Genomic DNA, 25,025 nt, shown 5'->3' with positions numbered 1-25,025 from the left:
GCACCATCCCGTGGGGAGCACGGAGCCCTGGGGATGCCCTCCGCCCCCCAGGCCCTTTGACAGCCAGCTAGGAGCATGAGGTATGGCCTCATCCAGGCCCAGAGTTTTACTCCCATTGGTGTGAGGCTTGGGCAAGTGGGTCACCCCTTCTGCACCTGTTTCCTCATCTGCAGAATGGGGAAAACAGTGTCATGTTGGTGTACTGCTTGGTGCAAGGTGGGGGCTGACCTGGTTATTACTGCAAGAAGGGGCAGTCAGTCTAAGTCAATCTCAGCCTGCCCAAGTTGATCCTTCTGCCAGCCACCAAATGGTCTCCAACAAGGCAGGAGCACTTCTTGGGTGGGGATCTGTGGCTATGAGTTGGGGACATGTGGCCATAAGAGAGATCTAGCATCTTCCTGGAGGGTCAGTGGGGCTCCTTGGTAAATCATGGATTCACTGTTTTGGAGGCCCACTCAGCCATGTTTTGACATTAATTCTAAGTCCTTAAGGGCACCTGCCTCATATCTGGGTTGCTCCAGACCCCTGAGGCTCTCCATTCACCCTTACCTACCCTTAGGGGTACTTGCCAAGACTCTACCCTAAGACACGCTTTGACTGGGGATGTTTATGTCTTCTTGGGAAAATCTCTAAGGGTGGGGTCTCAGGTAGTGTGACAGGAGGTCTAGTTCATGTACTTCCCAGGGTGGAGATGTGGAGCAGATGAGACTGCTCTCAGCTCCTGCACCTGTCTCTCTGGGCTGGGTCCTTTGCTTTGCTGCTCTCAGGATTAAGCCCTGGATTCTTTTTAGAGACTCTGGGACTTCAAGCAATGATGAATTAGAAAAATAACAAAAAAAGATATCATAAGAGAAAAAAATACAACTTAAATTATGAAGGAGAAACAAAAGCAGGTGTTGCGTTTTGGCCGCCCAGTGGCTTTTTCTTCCTTGCTGGAGAAATTGAGTCTCTTCCACGGGAGGAGTCTGGGTGGCTGTCCCTCAAGATGTCCCTTTCCCCCATTTCCTGCCCTGGGGGTAGGCATGTGACCAAGCCAGGCCACTTGCAGGCTGTCTCCTTGGACTTGGAATCAGTGATGCACTAGAGCCAGCTCACACCTGCTTGTGAGAGCCAACTGCTAAATTTTCAGAGATTTTTGTGAGCTGGCTATTCGGCAGCCGTCACTACAACTAAATGATATAAACTTACACTGTATATAAATTATATTTGAAAAGGCCACCAATACCTCACACTCATGCCTTCCTAAATATTTTGCTAAATGTCACTATAATCTGTTCTCTTGAATAGATGTCTGCTGCAGTAGAAATACTATACAATGGTGTGCTGCTGCACATCTGTTCCCAACTCTGCATTCAGTGCCACCGTGTTGGTGGCAGGGTGGCAGTGTTTACACCACAGAAAGAAGCACATGCTGCAAACAAGGACTCCCTCTCAGCCCAGACAGCTGCACGTTACACCTTCTCCAGCACAGCCTTGCTTGGAATCCTGAGTAATACAGGGACCCAGACAGCTGGAGTGGGCTGTTCCCCATCCCATTTCCCCAAAGGGACGCTGAGGCTTTCAGTCCTGCCACTGACCCTCACATGTCTCAATTTCCCTCCAGGAAACTGAGCTAGGTTTTCTAGCCCTTGCTCCAACTTAGAGCATTCTGACCAGGGATCTTCCTCCTGCTGCTCAGGAAGCCTGAGTTGCTTACATCCAGCATGCCTCAGGGACCCATCTCAGAACCACATCCCCGCAAATACAGAAGGAGACACTGAGAGAAAAACCATCACCTCTAATCTCACCCCTTAGCCCTAGCACCCGCACCTTTGGGATGCTTCCTTCATGCTCTTTTCTCTTGCCTCAGATTTGGTGAGGCTGTTGCCGTGGTCACTGGAAAACCCCACTGTTTTCATATCACCTATTTCAAGACCTCATTCACGCTGCTTCATGATCTCTGCGACTACCATTTCCCACCATGCTCCATGCAGCACATGGAAAAGCTGAAAATAGGCTTCATTCCTCTCCTAATAGTGGGCATTTAGGAATTACCTTTTTAAAATATCACACAGAAAAAATAAAATAAAATATCACACAGAGATGTGGTTTAACAAGTTGAGATTGGGGGTGCCTGGGTGGCTCAGTTGGTTAAGCATCTGACTCTTGATTTGGGGCTCAGGTCACAATCTCAGAGTTATAAGACTGAGCCCTGAGGCACCTGGGTGGCTCAGTGGTTGAGCATCTGCCTTTGGCTCAGGTAGTGATCCCGGGGTCCTGGGATCAAGTCCTGCATCGGGCTCCCTGTGGGGAGTCTGCTTCTCCCTTTGCCTATGTCTCTCATGAATAAATAAAATCTTTAAAAGAAAAAAAAAAGACTGAGCCCTGCATCAGGCTCTGTGCTCACTGGGGGGTCTGCTTGAGATTCTCTTCCTCTACCTCTGCCCCTCTCCCCCTTGCCCTGCTCACACACATACTTTCTTTCTAAAATAATAAAATAAAAAGCTGAGACTATGTATCAGGGCACTTGAGTTCTCATTTGGTTTCATGCCAGATGGCTGTGTGAGCTTGGGCAGGATTTTTCCTTCTCTGGGCTTCACTTTCTTTAAACCTGTGTGAATGATGATGATGGTAATGAGAGTAATAATAATGGTCTCCATTCCCTGCAGGCTTCCTGCTCTGTGCTGTGTGTTCTTACACGCAGCTGCTCATGTATTCCTCACAGGGACCTGCGAATAAGTACTAATTCACAGATGAGTAAACACGTTCTGAGAGGTGAAGTCATTTGCTTGGCACAGCACAGCTAGTAAGTAAAAGTGGCACAGTTGGGATCCAGACCTAGGGCGTCTGCTATCTAACACTTAGGCCGCATTGCTTCTTCCTAACGCCCAGCATGCGACTGGCTCTTGGAGCCATTTGTGCCCATACGGCAGTAAGCTCGTCTGCCCGCACTGTGGTCCTCGTCTGGTCCCATTTATGTTCCCACCTTACAGGAGAGAAACTGTCTTCAAGGGCAGAAGTGACTGTCTCAAGTGACAATGTTTTTGGGTTGAACTGTGTCCCTCCACAACCATAAGCTCCAGTGGCTCAGAATATAACCATGCTGGGAGATGGGGTCATTGCAGAGGTGGCTAGTTACCTGTTAAGATGAGTGGGCCCTAATCATCTATGGCTGGGGTCTTAAATGTGGACACAGAGATGCATGGGAAGATGATGTTAAGACCCAGGGAGAAGATGGGTATCCACAGGCAAGGAGAGAGGCCCTGAACAGACGCTTCCCTTGCCTGACCCCTTGATCTTAGACTTCCAGCTTCCAGAACTGTAGGACAGTGTGTTTGTATTGTTTAAGTCCCTTGGTCTGTGGTGGTTTGCTATGGTGACCCCCAGAAAGGAGCACAGAGGCAGTGTGGGGATGGACTGGAGAGCCGGGGGGCCTGGGGAAAAGGGTGGATGCACTGGGAGCAGGGAAGAGGGACTCTGCCCCCTTTGCCAGGTGTAGGGATGACTCAGGGCTCCCCAGCCCTTGGAGCTATGTGCTTGGGCATGTCCCTTTCCTCCTGGGCCTTGGTGTTCCCATGTGCACCCTGGGTAATTGCTGGATGGTCGCTGAGAGCTGTTCCACACCTGTGGTCCTGGAGGTCCGTGAGTCCCTCAGGCCTTTGTTCCATCTGCTCTCACCCCATCAAGCAGATGTGGGCGATAGGGGATAGTCCCAGGGGATGCTCCATTCCACTGTTCTGTCCAGCAGATATTTCCCAAGGTCTCATCCAGCACCTTGCCTTTAAGGGTGTTGCTCTTTTACTATCCTCCTTGAACCTCTCCTGACAACCTCTATGTCTAACGGACTGCCTATCCAGTGTCAGACACCCTGATTGCACCCTACCTACAGGTGACCCTCTCTGCCATCTCCTGTTTTGTCTGTTGCCTGCTCCCTTAGGAGCTGGTGTTCCTGAAGGACCCGTGCTTGATGACTGCCCAGGTGAGCTCATTCCTGCATGTTTATTGAGTGTACTCCGTGCTGGGCACTGTTGTAGGTGCTAGGCTACAGCAGCGAACACCACAGGCCCACATCTCTGCCCTCTTGTGGCCGACCTCCCCCACTGTGCAGGTGTGGGACTTGTGAGCAGAGACAGAACTTCTCTGTCATCTAGGTGCTCCACCTCTAGGCCTAGCCTCTCTACAGGGTTCCATGCCTGCTGTCCTCTCCCCTAGGCCCCGAGAGTGCATGATGCCCAATACGAACCTTTTGTTTCACCCTCAGCCTTGCTCCTCTCCTGTTGGCTAGTCTCCTCCATGAGCAGCCAGCTGCTGTCTTAAAAAGAGCTGCATCGACTCCCTTCTCTCCCTTGACCACTTATCACAGGCTGAGTCCTGCTGCTTGGTGCTCCCTCCTCTCTATTACCACCACCCTGGCCAGGTCTAACTCTGTCACCTCTCTCTCAGAGGCCTGTCCTCCCCTCTGCACTGGCTTTATCCTCTGAGATATCGCTCCATTCCAACCAAAATCAGGCCTGGGACATCTGGGTGGCTTAGTGGTTGAGCGTCTGCCTTCAGCCAGGGGCGTGATCCTGGAGACCCGGGATCGAGTCCCACATCAAGCTCCCTGCGAGGAACCTGCTTCTTTCTCTGCCTGTGTCTCTGTCTCTATCTCTGTGTCTCTCATGAATAAATAAGACACACACACACACACACACACACACACACACACAGAGGCAGAGACACAGGAGGAGGGAGAAGCAGGCTCCATGCCAGGAGCCCGACGCGATCTCGGGACTCCAGGATTGCACACTGGGCCAAAGGCAGGCGCTAAACCGCTGAGCCACCCAGGGATCCCCAATAAATAAAATCTTAAATTAAAAAGTCAGGGCTGCCAGACCACTTGTCTTGAGCACAGCGTTCCTCTGCTCAAGAACCCTCAAGGGCTCCTTCCTGTCTCTTAATTTTAGCCCAAACCTTTGGCTCAACGTTCAGATCCTGTTATAGAGGTGCATAATATGGGATCTAGGGTTGCCTGCTGGCATTTGAATCCTAGATCTTGTACCCATTGGCTGTGTGACTATGGGCAAGTGATTTAACTTCTCTGTGGCTGAGTTTCCTCATTTGTTAAAATGGGGGATAATCCCAGTGCCTCCCTCATAGGGTTGCTGGGAGGATTAGATGAGGTAATGAATGGAGTATGTAAAGCTCCCAGGATGGTGTCTGGAAGATCTACAATGTTCAGTTACCCTTAATTATTACCACTACTTCTAGTTGCTTCCTCCCCAAGCTCCAGCCAAATGGAATGAATGGCTCTTCCTTTTGCACATCCTTTTGCTTTGCTTCTGCTTTTTTATCGCTTCTGTCCACACCATTCTCTCTAACAGGAGTGCTCTTCTCCATTACAAATCCTGCCTATCCTTCAACATCTTGCTCAAATACTGCTCCCTCCATAAACCTTCCCAGATTCTTCAGCTAGATGGGCTCATTTCTACCTCTCAACTCCATGGCATCTTGTCCAAAGCTGTCCCACAGAAAGAGCAGAGTCTTTGCTGTTCAGAAATAGTCCCTGGGATCATTTTCTGGGACCACGAACATTTCTAGGGGGCCTGACTTTGGGGTGGAGGCCGATGCTGGCAGGGGGGTACTAGGGAACTATCAGCCGAGGCACTAATTTCCACTGACTATAAATAACTCTAGGTCTGAAACTACAGCAGAGGCCCGGGTTGCGCCAGGAGGAGTAAGATAATCATTGTGCGGTGAGGGGGGCCTGTATAGATAACTGGGCCTCTCATGTGACAGGCGGGTCTGGAGGGAGAGGCTGCTTCAGCTCTCTCAAGCCTTGTGGGAGCCAGGCTGGGTGGACTGCTGAGGTTGCCCAAACACCCTAGACGGTCCCACCCACAGTTACTGAGCAGCATCTCTCACCCCTCGGCCCACTTGGCAGATGAGCAGATCAAGACTCAGGGAGGCAACATCATCAGAAACAGGTGTCAAGGCCCCTGGGCTTCCGGGGGCCAGAGAACTTTTGCCAGGGAATGCCCACGGGCTTTGGAGGCCAGTGTGTAGGACTTGGAAACCGTCTGGTAGGGAAGGGCTGGGCTAGGGCTGGGGTGAGGTGGCGCAGGCAAGGCTGTGGAAAAGCTGGGGTGGAGCCTCAGCAACACTCCCAGGATTCAAGGCCACTGTCTTCCAAGGAGAAGAGGGAACTGGGGTCTGGCTGTGAGTCAGCCACTCTTTGGCCAGTCTGATGTCTATACTGCTAGGGGCGCTGAGGCAGTGCATTTAGAATTCTAGAATGTCTAAGCCTGGAGGAGCCTCAGAGATCACCTGACACATCCATGCTCTTTATTTTCCAGATGGGGAGAATGAGGCCTAGAATTGCGGGGTGGGGTACACAGCCTTTAGAGGGTCTCAGTTAAAAAGGGCCAAAGTTGGGGCGATCTGCAGCTCAGTGTGTCTGCCAACCCAGGTCAGTGGGCTGAGTGCCCTTTCCCTGCGCTCCCTGGGGTCCCAACCCATGAGGCCAGACATTCCTCTCTTGCGGCCCCACTGTGGGCCAGGCACTGTGGGTGTTTTCTCATGGAGTCACCGATTGGTGGGGGCCCTGGGGGCTGGCTGCCACCTGCTCCATTCTTCAGATGTAAAAACGGAGGCCCCAACCCAGGCTTTTAGATACTCTGGTTTACAGCGTTTTCAAAATTTTTGCTTTTATTTTTTAAGACTCTTTGTTAAAAAAAAAAATCTTACCAGATGCTTCAGCATGCAAAACAGATAAAAAAAAAAAAAGGAGCTTCTTTGGTACATGGTGGGGCAGGAAGCCAAGAGCTTTATCTACTTATCTCCTTGTCCCCTGGGGCACCTCTGTGGAACCCCAGAATGAGAACCACCTTTCCAAACCCTCAGTTTCCCTGCACTCAGCAAGTTCTTGGGCTCTTTTGGCCCACAGAGAGGGGCTGTACTCTCCCTCCCTCCACTCCACCCCACCTCATGCCTATTTCACACTCTCAGGGACAGCACAGATAAATATAAATACCTATTACCTAAGCTGAGTCTGCAACACAGCATGAAGAAGCCAACTAAAAGTCACAGTCCACAGAAATCAATCCCTAGTCTGTGGGCTGGAGTTCTCTGCCCTTTGCGATACATCCTAGGCTGCAAGCATAATGAATTCCTCATTTCTTCCCATGGACATCCCAGGTCTTGCCTCAGGGCCTTTGCTCATGCTGTTTCCTTCACTAAGAGCGTGCTTCCCTTCCCATCTCTGCATATTCAGCTCCTCACGGTCCTTTGAGACCTAGCTCAGAGAAAGCCTGTCCTGTATTTGTCTCCAGTCAGGCATGGATCGGATTGCCTCCTCCTATGACCTTCAGTACACTCCCTCTGGCTGTAGAGTTATTTTTGTCAGCAGGAGGCAGTAGATTAAAGAGATTATGTGTGCATGTTCAGGAGCCAGCCTGCCTGGGGACCAATCCTGGCTGGACCTCCTATTACTAGTGCTGCTCTGAGCCTCAATTTCCTCATCTGGAAGCTGCGGATATGAACAATTCCTGTTTGAGAAGATGAAATAAGGTAGTGCCATGGATCCTCAGCAAGAGCCTGGTCTGCAAGCATTCAATATGAGTTAACAAATCTCTAGGATCACAGCTGTAACTGGCAACATAGCTAGACTGGGAGACTCTTCAGGGCAGGGGAGTTTACAACCCAGCTCTGCACCGCCCTTTCCTGGACATCTTTAGGGTGCTCTGGATGGGGAGGGGTTCAGGAGGAGCTCCTCCCTCCTCCTCCCTGGCAGGACTGAGGCCCTGGCCCTGCCCCTGGCTGCCCTTTCCTACTGGCTCTTGCCTGCTTCTGTGACTTTGGAGTTGCCTCCTGTCTGACATCCCCCCTCTCCTTGCTGCTGGTCCTTGGATGGAGAGGGAATGTTCTGGAAGGCCTATCCCTGTGTTGGCTTTCCCACCGGTCCTGCATACAGCCACATCGCACAAACACTGTTCCTGAGCAGCATGCAGGACATCTCTTCCCAGAAGAGCAATGTGGCTGAAGCCATTGTAAGTGTGCAATACGTAAGTGTTCAACAAGTGAATATGTGTCAGCCTTGTCAGCTTACATCTCCGTCTGGCATGACCAAAGCAAGGGAAGCAATGGGACACTCACTGAACACCTGTATCCATGGGTTCTGGGAGGTGGGCATTATGATCATGCCCTTTATAAATGGGGACACCGAGGCTCAGGGGGATGCAATGACTTGTTCAAAGCCCTCCATGGTGGAGTTGGGACTCAAAGTCAATGCTCTTTGCATTCTTGAGCAAATTTAGGCACTTAGTGTTTAGTGCATATTTATTCTGCAGCACATAGATGAATTAGGGCCTCCTTTCTCTGCAAAGCCTCTGTGTTCTATTCAAGGGGCTGCTGTCAGGACCACATGAGGCCGGGCCCTGATGAGTTGGCACACAGTAAATTATAGCCACTGGGTAGTTCTGGGATGTGGGCTTTCTGCAGTGGGTCTGCATAGTGTGAAGCCCACCTGTAAATGCTCCTCATGACTACTTACAGCCTCCACTCCCTCTCTGGGGGCCTGACTGCACAAAATACCCAGGAGGCCGAACAGCACTGTGCACAGAACAAGAAGTCCATGTAGTCTTGCTGGAATCTACCCAGAAGCCCTTTGGTCAGCGTTGGTTCAGGTCATTTCGCTAACTGTTCTGTATTCTTCTGGCCACCCCCAGGCCTGCAGAACTGTGCCTAGCACACATTCTGCTGCTCCAGCCTGGGAAAATGGACAGCATGTATCAATCAACATGTGGGTTTATTTTATTGATGATTCAGAAAGATGTGATGGCATTCTGGAAAACATCCACATGTGATTCATCAGACTTTCACAGAAAGCTACTGCTTTTAAGGGATTTGTTTTTCCTGGTGATGGCAGTGGGGGGTGTATAAGCATTGCAAATCAGATTTTCTTTTAACCCACAGACTCATGTGTGTTGCTTGAGCCCACTGATCTGCTCAGATAAGCTGCGTTTCTCTTCTCTGGTAATTTAAACCCAGCTTGTCCCTAAAGTCACACAGAGAATCCTCAGCATAGAATAATAACAGCTCACAGCAAAATAGCACCTGCCACATGCCAGGTACCAAGTGCTTTATGCATACAACTTGGATCCTCACAGGAACCCTAAGAAAGAGGCACCGTTGTTGTCCCACGTTGCACGTGAGGAAACCGAGGCACAGAGGGGTCCAGTGTTCCACAGCAGGATAAGCAGTGCAGCCAGGATTTGACCATGACACTGAGGTGGCCACATCCCTGCAGGGACACTCGTCATGTACCTACTTCCTGTGGATGGTCCCAGCTACACCTGCTGCACTGGTGTAAATGTTAACAGTGCTGTGGTTTGGCTATGAGCACTGCATATTTGGTGTTCCTGAACCTGCCTTCACTTCTCAGCTACCCTTTCTCCCTATCCAGGCCAAACTCTCCCCATGGGCAAGAGCACCCCTGCTCTTTGCCCACGCCCTCCCCAGCACACAGAGGGACCTTCCACATAGGAGGCCCCCAAGCATGTGTGGCTTGTGCTTCCATCTTCCTCTCCCTCCCACAGCCTCCGTGTAGCCTAGGCAGACTGACCTGCACCCCTCTGGGATGAGCATGGGACCCCCAGGTCTGACCTAACAGCCCATCCCATCCCCTGGCCACAGGAATTGGGTCAGGAATGCCCACGTGATTCCAGGTGGCCCAATGAGAGTTTGCTCTGGGATTTAGGGGAGGGGACGATGAGGAAAGAGGTGCCTTTGGTTGCTGTGGGGGGAGAGATTGGGGGGGCAGGAGGGGAGGGTATTAGCCTGAAGCTAACAGGGGGAGGGCCTGCCTGAGAATGAGGCCAGCAGGGAAGACAGCAGGTGACAGGTAGCAAGACAGGGATGGACAAAACCCTCCTACAGTGCTGGAGGCCCCAGATCCAGCCTTGCCTGAGGCCAGGACTGTCCTGGCACCTTTCAGTTGCACAAGCCAGAGAATCCCTTTTTTGCATAAGCCAGTTTGAGATGAGTTTCTATCAAATAGAAAATGGACAGAGAATACTCAGTGAATATTGGAAGATGATTCTTTTGTAGAAAACTTTCAAAGGGTTTTTCAACTCACTGTCTCCAAATGGCAGAGGTTGAAGTAGACGAGTCCCATTTCACAGATAAGAATATAGGTCCTGGGAGTCTAAGTATCTTGTCCACGGTCATGAGCCTGCTTGGTGACAGAGGTGAGGCCAGAACACCGCTCTAGCGTATATGCCTTTCCCTTCTCCACCCCTGCATGTGTCTGAGAAGGCAGCTACATTTCCTCAGCCTCATATATTTTGATGAACTTTTCTCTTCCAGACTTCACATCTGAAAAGTCCTGGCTTCTAAGATGGAGCATGGGCCACTTTACCCGAAGACCCCGGTGAGAGGCGTTCTTGTGCATCTCGGGCCATGAATTCCCCATGTGGACGCTGTATCTTAGCGGTTCCCAACCTTCCCCTGCCTACGACATTGCTGAATCTGTGGCTGCCTTGGCTTCCCCATCAACCTCTCCTGGCCCCAGCGATGCTTGGGGAGATAGAGCACATGGAGAAATAGAGCATCATGACAGACAGAGGACCCCCTCCACCCACCACCCATAGCCTGGGCCTGGGGCCCAGAGACACTTAAAACACATGCTGCCTTCACACCTTCCCCTGTACCCAGCTGGTGGAGGCTCTGTGGATGATGACACAGGCCCTGCTGGGTTCCAAGAGGCCTTCTGGTTTAACATCGTGTTTATGCAAGACGAGGCACCTTCGTCCCCAGGATCCACTCTCCTCTCCTTCCTCAGCCCCACTCTCGCCTCCACCTGGGCAGGCTGCAGGATTCATACAAAATTAACCGGAGGTTCCGTTTCACAACATGCCAGTATCCAGTTCCCACCCCCCTGCTGCTGCTCCACCTCTTTTGTTCCCCTCTGTCCCCCACCAGGAGACACACAATGCAGGGAGCACCCAGCAGGACCTGTATGAGTGGCCCCTTCTGACAGCCCGAGGGGCAGTTGTCAGAAGGTGGAGGACTGAGGGTGTGTGTGCCAAGTGGCTCAGGGCGGTGCCTCTCTTGAGCATTGGGAATTGAAGCCAATTGTTCCATGGGTGACACAGTGTCCTGTGTCTGGTCCCTTGGCTGCAGCCTTCCATCACATACAAGGGAGAGGCACCAGGGGCATCCCCTACCTCTTCTGTCTCCCTCGCCTCTTTCTGTGAATATTTGTCTGAGCCCTCAGGCATTGTACCAGGTGCTGAGGACACAGCAGAGAATGACAAACAGCTCCTGCCTCTGGGGCCTCATGGGCCACCCCAATACCTATCACCCATCTTTCCAAACTCATCGCAAAGCAGCCTGCTCTGGGAAGCCTTCTCTGGTAGCATATTGACCTTCTGTTTGGTACCATCTTATTTATTTATTTATTTATTTATTTATTTATTTATTTATTCATTCATTCATTCATTCATTCATTCATTTTGGAGAATGAGAGAGGGAAGGAGGAGGAGAGAAAAGGCGTGGGGGAACTTAAGCAGTCTCCCACCAAGCACAGAGCCCAGCCCAGGCCTCCATCTCAGGGCTCCAAGATCAGACCTGGGTTGAAACTAAGAGTCAGATGCCCAACAACCACCCAGGTGCCCAGGTACCATCTTATTTAATTGCCTATTTCTTTCATGGGGACAGAGCCCACGCATGTTATTTTTTTATACAAAAAAATTGGCTAGGGATGCCTGGGTGGCTCAGTAGTTGAGCGTCTGCCTTCAGCCCAGGGTGTGATCCCAGGGTCCTGGGATCGAGTCCCACATCAGGCTCCCCACAGGTAGCCTGCTTCTCTCTCTGCCTGTGTCTCTGCCTCTACCTGTGTCTCTCATGAATAAATAAATAAAATCTTTAAACAAAAGAGAACTATTTGGCTCTACAATGATAATGAACAACATTTCAGAAGTGTCTAGGGTACGCCATACACCACACGAAGCCCTTCATGTGGATTATCTAATTTCATATTCATAACATCCCCATGAGGTAGATAGCATTGTCACTCCCATTTCACAAACAAGGCAACTGAGGCTCAGAGAAGTTAATTGAATTCTTTGTGTGTCCCTTGAAGAGTAAGCATATCAGGATTTACACCTGGGTCTTGGCTCTACAGTCCTATGCTGGAAGGGTGTGGAAGGAAAGGAAGCAGTGGAGGGCATGGAGAGCAGGACGTTGCCAGAGTGGAATGGAACCAACAGGAGAAGAGGGAAGTAATGATGCCGAGATTGGAGACATGGGCCATCCCTGGCCTACAGGGAGCCAGGTCTACCCCCTGGTCATCAGCAGAGTCAGGCCTTTGGGGAAAAGGTGGTAGCTGAGCCCCTGGCCTGTGGTGGCAGGAGGTGGTACCCCAGGTAGGAGTTGGTTTCTCATGGTGTCAACCCTCCTCTATCACTTGCAGAGATCTTTTTGCCTAAAATTAGCTGCATGTGAAGAGGAAGGCTAATTTATGCGTGGCCTGGAGCAGTTTCCTGTAGTGTGACTCAGAGGCTGGCTCCTTGCTCACGTCAGCAGACCAGGGGCACAGGGTGTTGGGAATAGCCAACCTGAGGCCCCGCCTGGAGCCGGCCCAGCCCTAGACCATGTGGCTTTTAAGCTGGGGGCCAGGGCTGGAGGACCAAGCATTTCTTGAAGCCAGAAGAGGGCCAAATAGGGCATGAGGGCTGAACACGAGTGAGGATAAAGAAAAGTTCCCTGGTGGCTCCAAACTACTCAGGCCCTTGCCAGACAGAAGGCACCTTTAGAGGACTGTTCCCAGGTGTACATGCTTGGCTCAGGCATGAAGACACATCTGAGGATGGTGTCCAAGGCAGCTGTGTTCAAAGCCTGCTCTGATGTGGAAGTGTGGTGACCTTGAGCCCTCATGCTTCTCATCTGTGCAATGGAGGTAGCAACACCTGCTTCTAGGAACATGTGTAATAAGAATGCAAAACAGCCCAGTAAAAAGCATCACACCATTCATGGACATTGGCTAACATTCCAGAAAGGTCAGATTCCACCCTTTCCAGAGAACATGACTGCTACTTCCAGAGTTATGATAACCATAATGAAAACAACAGCAACAAGACTTGAGATTTATTGAGACTTAGACACTGGGCACTTGGCCTAATCTCATTCAATGTTCACAACCTATTTTACTGATGGGGAAATGGAGGTGTTTAGTCTGTGGGCCTGAGTCCTAACACATAGCACTATTTATGGGCCAGGCATTGTTCTAAACTACTTCACTTTGTCCTCACCACCCTATGAGACAGTCACTATTTTTATCCCATTTTACATATGAGGAGACTGAGGCATGGAGACGTTGATACCTTGCCCAGAATTCCACAGTGGGTAAATGGCAGGGCTAGGATTGTAGCATTATGCTCCTCTGCCTCTCCCCAAACCTCTTGCAGCTCTAACCTGCACCCCAGGAGATCCTTCTAGGGACCAGTGCAGCAGGGGCTCTGGTTAATCCTGCTATGGGCTTTCCTTCTTCTCAGAGATCTTTCCCATCAGAACTCTGATTTGGTCCTCAGGAAAAATTAGGAAACCAAGGCCCAGTGAGGTCAAACAAAAGGTCCCAAAGCAACATGGCTGCCAGGCAGCAGAGCAATTTTTAGAGCTCTTATTATTCCTTCCACCACAAAGATGAGAAAACCAAGTCTCCTTGACTTTCTGCATAATACCTACCTTTTTGCAGGTCCTGGCATCCTGTGGGATTCCATCAAAGAAATGCTGCCATGCTACATGCTTTTCCTTCTCTTTCCTCCATAGCCAAGTTCAAGTGCCTCTTTCTCCCGGAAGCCTTCCCTGACCTTGTCTGCCTGCCTACCTCACCCCTCCACTGAGCTGTGGGATCCCTGCTACACTTGGGCTGGATTATGTTCTGTATTTGGCTGCTCAGCAGTCTGAGCCGCTCCACCCTCTTCCATTCCAGGTACCAGACTGGGCACTAGATGTATATAGAGGAGCAGGACAGGATTCCTCTTCCTCTTCCTTCTGCCCAATAGCAGATGACCTGGCTTTGGTCCCCTTCAGCAGAGCTCCCTGAAGGTGAAACCGTCTCTCTCCTGAGATGCTAGGTCTGCTCATTTTGGCAGTTACCAAAAACCCCCACACCCATCTCCAAAGCAAGACACAATCAGGCATCTGTCCCCTCTCCCCTAATGGCCCAGCTTCCTGCTTGCCCATCCTCTAGCAGCTCCACAGCCTGTGGCTGCCCCAGAGATCTAGGGAGCCAGCATCAGAGCTTGGATTTGGGACAGCTGGACACAACCCAGGCTGGTGACATGGGTTGTGGAGCTGGATTTGAACACACGGTGGCAATGTTGTGGTCTCATGCTTATACCCAGATGAGGGGGCTCTCTGGGCCTGGGGAAGGGAGCCTGGGGTGGGTGGCTGGATCCTAAATCCAAGCACTGTGTTCAAGTCTCCCACGCCTACCTTCCACAGGTGAGGTTTTGAGGCGCCGGCAGATGGCTTCAGTGTCACCATAAGTCTCTTTGATCTTGACCACAGCCTCGGTGCCCCGTAGCTCCATTAGAGAGCGGAGCTCTTCCATTGTGCACCCAAACTCACCCCCATGGCTCGACTCATTTCTTTGGTTTTTGGAGTAAAAATCGCTGTTGGTCATGTCACCCATGTTTGCTCCAGTCCCTGTTCAGGGTGGGCCCGAGAGTCAGCGCTGGACAAGAGACTGCTGGGCGATGGCTCCGTGTGACTGTCCTTAGCACAACCTCACTGGATGACTGTGGCTCCTGGTGGCCGACTTTGGGTTCCAGGAGGAGGGGGTGGTTGAGGTGGGCTGGCGACAGCAGTGGTGAGCTTCAAGGTGTATCCCTGGGCACGGGGCAACGTCCAGGGGCCAGAGGGGCTCAGGGCTGCAGACCCAGGAGTCTCCATTCAGTGGGGCCCATGCTGCTCCCTGGAGCTGGCATCTACATGGTCAGGGGTGGTGGCTCCTGTGGAGGCAAGCACAGAGTGGTGACAAGGGTCAGGCACTGGAGACTTCATGGGACAGGTGCTCAGGAAGGCCCAGGCTCTGTGTGTTTGTACACACACAAACCATCCCAAATAATACCCACTGCATACACACATACCCCATAACACACCAGCACTCACTGTAAATCCAAATATACTAGAGCCCACCTGGGCACTCTACAATATACCACCCCCGGGACATAGCCTGATTGACCCCCATAATACACCATAACTCGCTAAATATTTAACACACTGACTTCATGACATGCGCCCTGGTGCATATACACCCACTGACATACACAGCTCAGGGTGCTCTGCAACACCCAACCTTCCTACTTTTAGGGCCCACCCCACCACCATAAACACAAGCCAATACATGAGTCCCACTTCCCACACACCCTGGTGGACACCCCTCTTCCCTCCATAAACACTATCACACACAGTCAGACTTCTAGGAATACATCTTAACATTCCCACCCCCTTTCCTCAAAAATACCTGTGCTCTGAGTCTTGTTTACACACACACCATGCTCTCACAATCTGGAGCATAACACTACCCCCAGTGCAGTAAGTAATACCCCCTAAGTAATACCCCCCAGGCTCCCCAGCATTTATGCTTTTTCCATCTGTGCCACCTACATCTGCTTACATGTTGTTGTCCTCACTTTAGTTTCACAGGCATGGGAATGGGAGAAAGCTGCCCACCTTCACCTGCTGTACCCAACCACATTAATCAAGGCCCTTGGCCTGGCCAGAGGAATCAGCTCATGCATATTCACCAGGACATCACTGAGCCTCAGCGTCCAGCCCATTGCCGCTCCCGCCCCCGCCCCCCTCCCCCCGGCCCCCAGCATGACCTGGGGTCCATGGAGCCCTCACCTGGGGGCCCCCACAGTTCAGCACCACAGATAGCAGCCAGGATGTCCCTTGGGGAGTCCTGGAGGAGGAGGAGAAGGAGGAGGGAGCTCCGGCTTCTCCCTGCCGCCCGCCCGGCCACCCTTGCAGAAGTGTGGCATCTGCGGGGCTGCCAGGAGAGAATCCAATCCACCCCGACACCCAACACCGGTGGCCAAGGTCCCCGGCAAGCGTTGGGTGACAAAAGGCCTCTGCTGAGCTTGGCTGGGCCTGGCATGGGGACTGGCCCCACCCAGTAGGCACAGACAGCTGGCTATCCTAGGTCTGGGACAGTAAGTGGGAAGGTTGGGGGGGAGGGGAGGAAGATGGGATTGAGCCCCACCCTCCCAGCTCCAACTCCTTCCCCTTGTCCCCTCCCCATCTCTTTGCTTCATTGTCCTTTCCCTTCTTGCAAAAAAGTGCTGGAGGCATTTTAGAGTCCATTTCATTTTCCCAGTAAGGAACTGGAAGTTCAGAGATGGAAAGGAACTGGTCCAGAGCCACACTGAGCAAGCGGGGAGAGAGTCCGGAGGTGGGCTGGCCTCTGGATTCCCAGCTTGGTGCCTTTTCCCCTTCCCCTAGGGGGCGCTCCCTCCTTACTCTCTGGAGAGCAGGGTCTCATGGGTGAAAGGTGCTTGATGGCAGCCAACAAGATAGGCTCTTGAGCCAGAGCAACCTGGGTTCAGACCCAAGTCCTCCCAAATCCCTGGGCAAGTCCCTACCTTCATTTTTCCAAGGCTTTGTTTCCTCATCTGTAAAATAATAATCATTGTCCCCTGTCCTTTTGCTACCTCCCAAATGATTGGGAAATAATTATAAATCATGTTCAAATTCACTGTGTTTCTACCTGGGTTATGGGGCTTCCCAGCCATGGGTCAGGGGGTGCTGGAGCCACAGGAGAAAGCTGTTGTGCCTTACAGGAGGGCACCTTCACTCAAGGATGCAGTAGGAAGCCCAATTCTTACCCCGAGAGCAATAAGCATCTTAATAGAGTGGAATATAATGGTATTGATGCTGCAAGCAGAGACACAAGAAACCAGAGAAAGAGTGTGCTTGGGGGGGGGTCCCCACCCCTAGTCCTATAGGAGCACTCATGGTCCTTGGCCATCTGAGCATACACCACCCCAAAACCCATTAGTTTTGACCCCAACAGTGCATCCCTATGAGGAGCAGGTAAGGAAGGGACCAAGGATGCCTTGGTCGAGATGCCATAGAGGTTAACTTCAGGGGCTCTAGAAACTATATCTCTGGGTTCAAATTCTAGCCCCTCCACCTCTCGGTAGAATGTAAAACGAACAAATTTTAGTTTCATTTCATAAAAAAGGGAGGGGGAATAATAGTATTTACCTCATAGGTATTATGAGGCTTAAATGAGTTGTTTCATGCAAAATATTTAGAACTGAACCAAGCACATGGGAAACATTCAGTAATTATTGTGATTATTATCAATCCATACAGGCACTTTGTGGGATAGGTAGTCTTGTTATTCCCATATAACACATGAGAAAGCTGAGGCCAAGAGAGGTGAAGCGACTTGCCCAAGGTCACATAGCTAGTGAGTGCCAGAGCTGGGATTTGAACTCAGGCAATCTGGATCCAGAGCCACACCCTTAATTAGGACACTGCTGCCTCCCCTTGTGAATCTCTCTCATGGGGTTCTTAGAATGCATAAATGAAGTGCTGTCTGTGAATGCAAGTGCTTTGCAAACCACAAGCAATTTTCTAAACCCAAGGTGCTGTTTTTTGTGTGTCTCCCTGCTACCTGTGCCATGGCTTACAGGCACTGATAACTACATCTTGGGCAGCACAGGCTACGAGAATTGTTAGCAGTAATTATATTTACAATCAAAATAGTAGGCATGAGTTAATGGACTACTGGAGATCTTAACTATTATATTAAGATGAACAATGGTCTTCAACCATCTATCTACCCATCTACCTATCTGTCCATCCATCCATCCAATCATCCATTCAATAATTGTGTTTTGGGCACCTACTCTGTGCCAGCACTAGATGATCCAGACATAGTTCCTGCCTTCCAGAAGCTGACAGTGGGGAGGAGGGGTAATTAAATGAGTGACTTCTACAATATGATGGATTTGCCATGATGAGGAGTGACAGTTGCTACAGATATCCAGAGAAGGAATATCTTATCTGGGCCAGGGTATCAGGAAAGATTTTTCATCTCAGTATGAGTAGGGAGTATTTCTTTCCCATGTAAGTTAAGCAGGATTTAAGCTAAAAGATGAACAGAAAAGAAACTCAAATATACAATTCTCTGCTACTAAAGGGTTGGGAGGGACACAGTCAAAGGTGCAGGAAGGGATCTGATGTTTGAGGGATGCAATTCTGGGATAACAAAATTAGTTAAAAATCAGAAGTCTGCTTCTGTAGGTGATTGATCTTTAACTCCCTTCTTTGAAAACAAAACAAAACAAAACAAAACAAAACGCTCTTCTTTGGGATTTCTCATCACGGCTACCTCTTGTGATGCAGCTCTTCCCCCCACCCCCTCGTCCCCTGCTCCTGCGTCTCATGGGTGCATGCTTGAGACCACCCGTGTTCTGGGCACCTTGGTTTGTCCTAACTTGCAGAGCTCACTTTGGTACTTGAACTGACTGTGGGATTTGCTTGATCCGAGAGTGTGAATCCACTGGCGTAGAAGCACCTGTATGATGCCACACAAATGATTTTCTGGCAGACAGAACTGAAGACCTGCTAGCTTGTGTAGAATCGTATCTGTCATAGGGCACTCTCCACTATCTGGGCCTTCCCCACCTTGACAATGGCCTGTCCTATTCAGCACGGTGTGCTTTTCTTGGGGGGCCTTCCCTGACCAACCAAGACCGTGTAAATGCTCCCAACTCCAGATGTCTTTGGTATCATACTGCACATTACACTTTATTGATTGGACCCACTTAGTGGTCTCCCTTCCTCTGGAGCCTAAGAGCTCTGTGTGGGTGGTAGCCATGTTCTATTTTGTATCTAGTATGGTGCCTGGCATTCAGAGAGCACTCACGAAGTGCTTGGTGAATGAATGCATCAGTCTTTGGGTCATCTGTCCCTGGAGGTATGACTTTAGACAGGTCCTGAAACCTTATTTCCCCATCTAAAAAATGGAGTAGTGGTTCCTATTTCATCTATGTTACAGGTTTGCTGGGGTCTGAAAAGATATTAGAATCAGTTTGAGATACATCCCCCACCCTCCACTTCCCAGTTTCTCTTTGTTGTAATGACACACGGGTGGGAGGCTAATGTTGTAGCAGGCAGCCATCTTCTTAGCCGAAGCCCACCAGACTCTGATCCTCTCGCTGCCTCCTGCGAATACCACATGACTCAGTGGTCTAAGGCTGAGGGATTAAATGAGCTGTGTGACCTTGGAGAAGTCACTTAGCCTCACTGGGCCTCATCTGCAAAGTGGAGTCGACCTACCTGTCTTACAGGTTGTTGTGAGGACTCACTGATAACTTTGAAAAAGCTGAACCAACAGCTTTTTCAATCCTAACTGAAGGATGGGAGCTGGGACAATTGCAAATAAATATGTGCTAAAAATAGCTCTCGGATACAAAACCCTTCTGTTTTAAGATATGCTGAATTTAAATGCCACCTTAATACGTATTTTTAAAGTTCCCCTTTCCTCTGAATTGTCAGTAGTACCAATGACAGATGTGAGGGACCTAGGTCCCATTTGGAGATCTTGGGTTTTCAGTGTGGCTCCTGGCCCGGAATAGACACTCTACAACCCTGGTTTCTATACCTCTTCCTGACCCCCTCCCACCCTGTTATTAGCAAGTGCACCTCTCTCATGGTTGTGATGAGATTCATTTGCAGCCAGCACTCAACATGGCAGTCACCTCTGACCAAAACAATGGGCGCACAGGCTGGTATGGACTGAATGTGTCCCATCAAATTCGTATGTGGAAGCCCTATTCTCTGTGCACCCCTATTAGGAGGCGGAGCCTTTGGGAGGTGCTTAGGCCATGAGGGTGGAGCTTTCCTGAAAGGGATTCATGTTCTTCTGAGGAGACATGAGAGAAATCATCTTTCTCAGCCATGGGAAAACACAGTGAGAAGACAGCCATCTGTAAGCCAGGAAGAGGGCTCTCATTAGGAACTGAATCTGCCAGTACCTCAATCTTGGATTTCTTGGCCTCTAGACATATGAGAAACAAATTTCTGTTGTTTAAGCCACTCAGTCTATGGTATTCTGTTATGGCAGCCTGAGCTGAGACATCTGCCTGGGTAGGGCAGATAGCCAGGGTCCAGAGAGGTTAAGCAACATATCAGGGGTCACACAGCCAACTGGGGTCAAAGCCACTGAAAAACCCCTCTCTGTTTTCCAAGCTCTAGCTGCATGACCTTGGCCATACCCTTTTTCTTCCTGGGACTCAGTTTCCCCATGTGGAAAGTGAAGGAATTGGACGAGTGCTCTGGGGTCCCTTCAGGCTGTGATGCAGCAGGCCCTTCAGAATCCAGGAGAATGTTCTGATAATATTAGATTTATGCATTTCGGTTTCATCTTATTAGCATTTAAATGACTGTATTGTTACATTTCAATGACTCAAGAATAGGTTAGTGGCGCCTTAATAAAAAGTCTTTGCCAGAAGGGATGCTGGCAGAGGAAGGAGCAATGTTTTTTGTTTTTTTTTTTTTTTTGGAGTTAATTTAACAAAGAAGGAATCTATCTTTTGAAGGAAGGATTAAAAAAAAAACCATCAAAACCCCAAACCAACAGCTTTTTCAATCCTAACTGAAGGATGGGAGCTGGGACAATTACAAATTAAATATGTGCTAAAAATAGCTTTCGGATGCAAAACCCTTCTGTTTTAAGATATGCTGAATTTAAATGCCACCTTAATACGTATTTTAAAGTTCCCCTTTCCTCTGAATTGTCAGTAGTAACAATGACAGATGTGAAGGACCTAGGTCCCATTTGGAGATCTTGGGTGATGCCTGGTGCTGCCATTTGATAGTTTTGTGGCTTGGACAAGGCTCTGAACTCCTCCTTGGGTCTCATTTTCCTCCTCCCTGAAAAGAGCCAACTAGACAGCCTACTTCATAGGGTTTTGTGAGGACTAATCAAGATAGGTCTTAGCCCAATTCCTGGCACAGAGGAAGACCTTGGTAAATGGTGACTGTTCTTACAATGCTAACTTAACTTACTCCCTGCCTCTGTCCTCTGTTTACCCATGTTGTCCCTCACACTGTTTCCCTTAGCTCAGAACTCAGACCAACTGTACATTAGCCACAATGCCACTAGCACTGCTCTGGAGGCTGGGGAGGGTCCTAGCTTGTATGGTTAGTCCCCCTCTGCTCTGGGCCCAACTAACTAGCTCCCTTGGGCCAGGACCTTTTCTTTCCTTTCCTAGATAGAAATTATGACCTTTCAGTATAGGGCCTCCCTGCCCTGCTGATGGGAAGCCTCCTCCTTGCTGCTGTCCCAGGGAAATGGGAGAACTCAGCTAGGCAGCTGGGGGCAGAGGGACAACTGCTTCTCCTTCAGCCTCATCTGGAAAGTCATAGTCCCTCTGGGAGACGGAATGTCCTTTATGTGTGTGCATGTATATGAGAAGGAGAGAGCCTGATGGACCTGGAGTGACTATGTGAGTGTGAGTGTGCATGTCAATGTGAGTATGCAGGGTCAGTGTGAGTGTGTTATGGTGGACATTCAGCACAGCCAGTACACAGTATGGGGGCACACCTGAGTCAGAAGGAATGTGAGAATGTCAGTGTTGGAGGTGGGCCTGGAAGTGACTTTATGTATGTGTGTGTGTTAGAGGGTCCCTGTGGTGTGTCAGCAGATGTATACTTAGAGTAAGTGACCCTGAAGGACATAGCTTGCTGTGCAGGGTTTCCTGGAGTATGTCAGCATGAGTGTGTGTCTGTGAGTGTGATTGAGGCAGAGATGTGTGTATCCATGTCTGTCTGTCAGTGTGCAAACCCCACGGTATATGTGTCTGTGTATGCATGCATGCACGAGTGTGCATCAAATTTGACAATGATAAATTCAGCTTGGAATTCTCACAGTTGGGGAGAGAGAATGAAGAAAGAGGAAGGGAATTGAAAATGAATACCTCAGAAGTGAATTTAGTGCTATTTTTAGAAAACTCCTATCCTGTTAACCAGAAAAGGAAAATCTAAAAAAAAAAAAAAAAAAAAAAAAAAAAATCCCACAGAAACAGCCACGCATCAGCCTTGAAGGCACAGATGGCAGAATCAGGGCCAGGGGGTGGGCTGTTAGGGACCTATGGTTTCTTGCATAGCTTCTCATCCTCCTGTTATCTGGCCTGAGGGAGGGTCAGTTCAGCTCTTAGCTGCCCACTAGGGTTAACTCCCTGCACTATCCCCTGTTGTCCAGAGGAACTGTCAATGGTAGATGGTAGGAAAAACCCAATTTCTGGTCCTATAGGCTCCTCATGTACTCACTCATCCACCCTGCCATCCATCCACCCTTTCCATCCATCCATTCTTCAGCTGTCCATCCATCTGTCTGTATACCTCTCCAACCTTCCATCTGTTTATCCATCTACCCACCCAATAACTCTGAGGAGGTGCACCTGTCCTGGGCACTGGGATTCTGAGGAGGGCAAGAGAGATGCTCAGACCCTCCTTCTTGCTGTTTTCAGTCTGCTCACTCTGCCACAAAGGGCCCCAGTAACCCCATGATCAGAATCTGCAGGCTGAGTCAAACAATTCCTTACAACTTTTGCTTCAGATTTTGGATGATGCAACCCAAATGGCACTTGCCTGGGAATCAGATCTTCTGGGTCCCGATCTTGGCTTGACCATTACTATTAACAGTGATTGCTAGCAAATGCTTCCACGGGCTGCATAGTGTTATTGTCCCTTCCTTACAGGTGAGAAAGCTGGTGCTCAGAGATGTTACAGATGGCCAAGGCTACATGGGTAGGATCTGGCATAGTTTAAATTTGGTTGTTCAAGTCCAAAGTCTCTGTTTTTTTTTTTTTTCTCTGTGTCCCATTACCTTTCACCAATTCACAGTATGGCCTTGGACCAGTGCTTTCTCCCATGTGCCTCAGTTTCCTTTTCTATAAGTAAGTGGGGAGGTTGGACAGATGCTCAGTTTCAAAGGGACATCTTAGTGCCATCCTTTGAGATGCTCCTTTCACGTGATACTTGCTTCAAAGGGTATACATACCGACGTGGGCCTCTTTACCATGCCACTGTCGTCCCCAGCAGAAGTGGCCACCCAGTTGTAGGCCAAAGAAAAGAGAAATGCCATAGAACCTGGGAGTCACAAGCTGATCAGAATTCATTTGCTACCTCTGACATCTCCTGCCGATCTTGGGTCTCTGCAGAGCAGTGTTTGCCTTTCAAGATTTGTATTCTTTTTGTGCTCCTTGTTTAGAAGTCTTCCCTTAAAAAAATCTTTGAGAGTTTTCTGATAAAACTAAAACAGCAAAGTCACTAGCAGATGGAGGCAGAAAACCTAGCTGAGGTAGAAAAGTGTTGGGTGAGACTTCAGTTTGGGCTGCAAGATGGGACATGCAGTGAGAAGGTTGGGGATGGTGGCTCTACCTGGGATAGACCAGCTGCTTGGGACAGTGTTCTCTGGTTTCAGCCAAATGCTTTGGCCACCTCCCCATACTCATCATTCACCCTGTGCAACTCTTCCTACAGATATATTGAACTCCTTAAGGCCCTTTTTGCAGCCCTAACTGCCCCAGCATCCAGATCCTAACTGGCTGTAGTTTTTTTTTGTCCTCTCCTGTTTTCACCTGCCTCCTTCTCTCTGTTCTGTTCCTATGCATTACAAGCAGAGGCCTGAAAGAAGGACAAAAAATCATGATAACAGCAGCACTTAGATCATACCTACTATGTGCCAAGCACTGTTCTGTGCACTTTATGTTTGTTATCTCATTTAGTCTTTCACAACAATCATATGACACAGGGGCTGGTGGCACTCCCACTTACAAAGGAGAAAACAGAAAAAGAGACTGCTGCAGTTATTGGTGTAAGGTCCTTGGTTAGGGAGTGGCAGAGCCAGGTCTCAAAAATACATATGCTCTTAAGCCTGCCCCCCTCACTAACATCCTTCACCAGACCAGGCTCCTGCCCTTTTCTCTGGCCTCCTGTAGGGAAGTGCAGGGTTTGGCTTGTTCATTGCTCTGGCCACACACAACAGATCACCAGCTGCTTGGTGATTCTTCAGGCTTGTGTCTGGTGATGCAGTGCTGACAGACAGACGGAGGTGGGGAGGGTTTGGGTGGCTGAGGTCAGGAAACCTGATAATCACAGGCCTCCTCTCTCCAGCAGGCTGACCCACCAGCAGAGGCTGGGAGTGAGTGTTCTCCCTGTGGCCAGGGTGCTGACAGCCCCCGCCACCCCAGGGGGAGGACAAGAACAGGCGCTGATGAACTGTTTCCACTGGGAGCTGTTCCAGAGGCAATGGTGCTGACTGGGGATTTGGGGTGGGCTTTAAGGACCACGTGCCAAGGAGCTGTCCATGTGCTATGCTGCTGACGCAGAGCAAAGGTTGTACGTGCCCCCGGGAGCTATCCAAGACTGTAGTGCTGACCAATGGAGAGTGGGATTGGGAAGCCTGAGGTTCTGGGTGTGGGTGCATGGGGAGAGAACAGGGTTTTTTCCATGAGTTCTATGAGCAGGCATGGGGAGGTGACCCTAGTGGTTTGGTGCTGATGTGTAAAGCCAGGTTGTCAGGCAATGAGGTGTCCCAGTGAGCAGGCCTGAGCCAAGAAAATGATACTGTGCAAAGGGCCACTCAGGGGCCATTTATGTGCATATGCAGAAGACCCACCTTGGCTTATCAGTGCCATCTGTCACTGATGCCAGAAATCTCATCATTAGTGATCCATTCTTTTGCATTACGCCTGGTCTTCTGCCTCTGGTTCCTGCTGGGACCATATTTAAATGGTGGCATCTCTATCTGACTTTGTTAAATTTTTTCTTCTGCAGGGTGTGGTATTCACCCACAGACCTGCCAGGGGATGAGCTTAAGTTGGGAGATTACTTCTGAATAGTTGTGTGAGTCCTTTGGGGTCCAGATCAGAGAATAAGGAAGCTAAAGCTAGGAAAGTCATTCTATGTGGACTGAGAATGCAGAGGCCAAGAAACAGAACTAATGGAGAGGGGTGAAAAAAGCAGAAAGAAGGGCTCCT

The 25,025-nt window shown here is 49.9% G+C and overlaps 1 protein-coding gene across 3 annotated transcripts in view; it reads right to left on the bottom strand.

The window, feature by feature from the left end:
- The window catches only part of ATP2B2 (ATPase plasma membrane Ca2+ transporting 2), a 375,363-nt gene that overhangs the window by 108,280 nt on the left and 242,058 nt on the right, over positions 1-25,025 (bottom strand). For all 3 annotated transcript variants that reach the window (XM_055344601.1, XM_055344599.1, XM_055344600.1), the window contains exon 5: positions 14,455-14,972. In XM_055344601.1, the coding sequence (XP_055200576.1) occupies positions 14,455-14,653 (199 nt within the window). In that variant the 5' untranslated portion in view covers positions 14,654-14,972. The remainder of the gene's footprint in view (positions 1-14,454; positions 14,973-25,025) is intronic.

Source organism: Nyctereutes procyonoides, unplaced genomic scaffold (assembly GCF_905146905.1).
Source record: "Nyctereutes procyonoides isolate TBG_1078 unplaced genomic scaffold, NYPRO_anot_genome, whole genome shotgun sequence".
NCBI lineage: Eukaryota > Metazoa > Chordata > Mammalia > Carnivora > Canidae > Nyctereutes > Nyctereutes procyonoides.
Note: the sequence above shows the minus strand (reverse complement) of the source record. Positions and strands in the feature narration are given on the sequence as shown.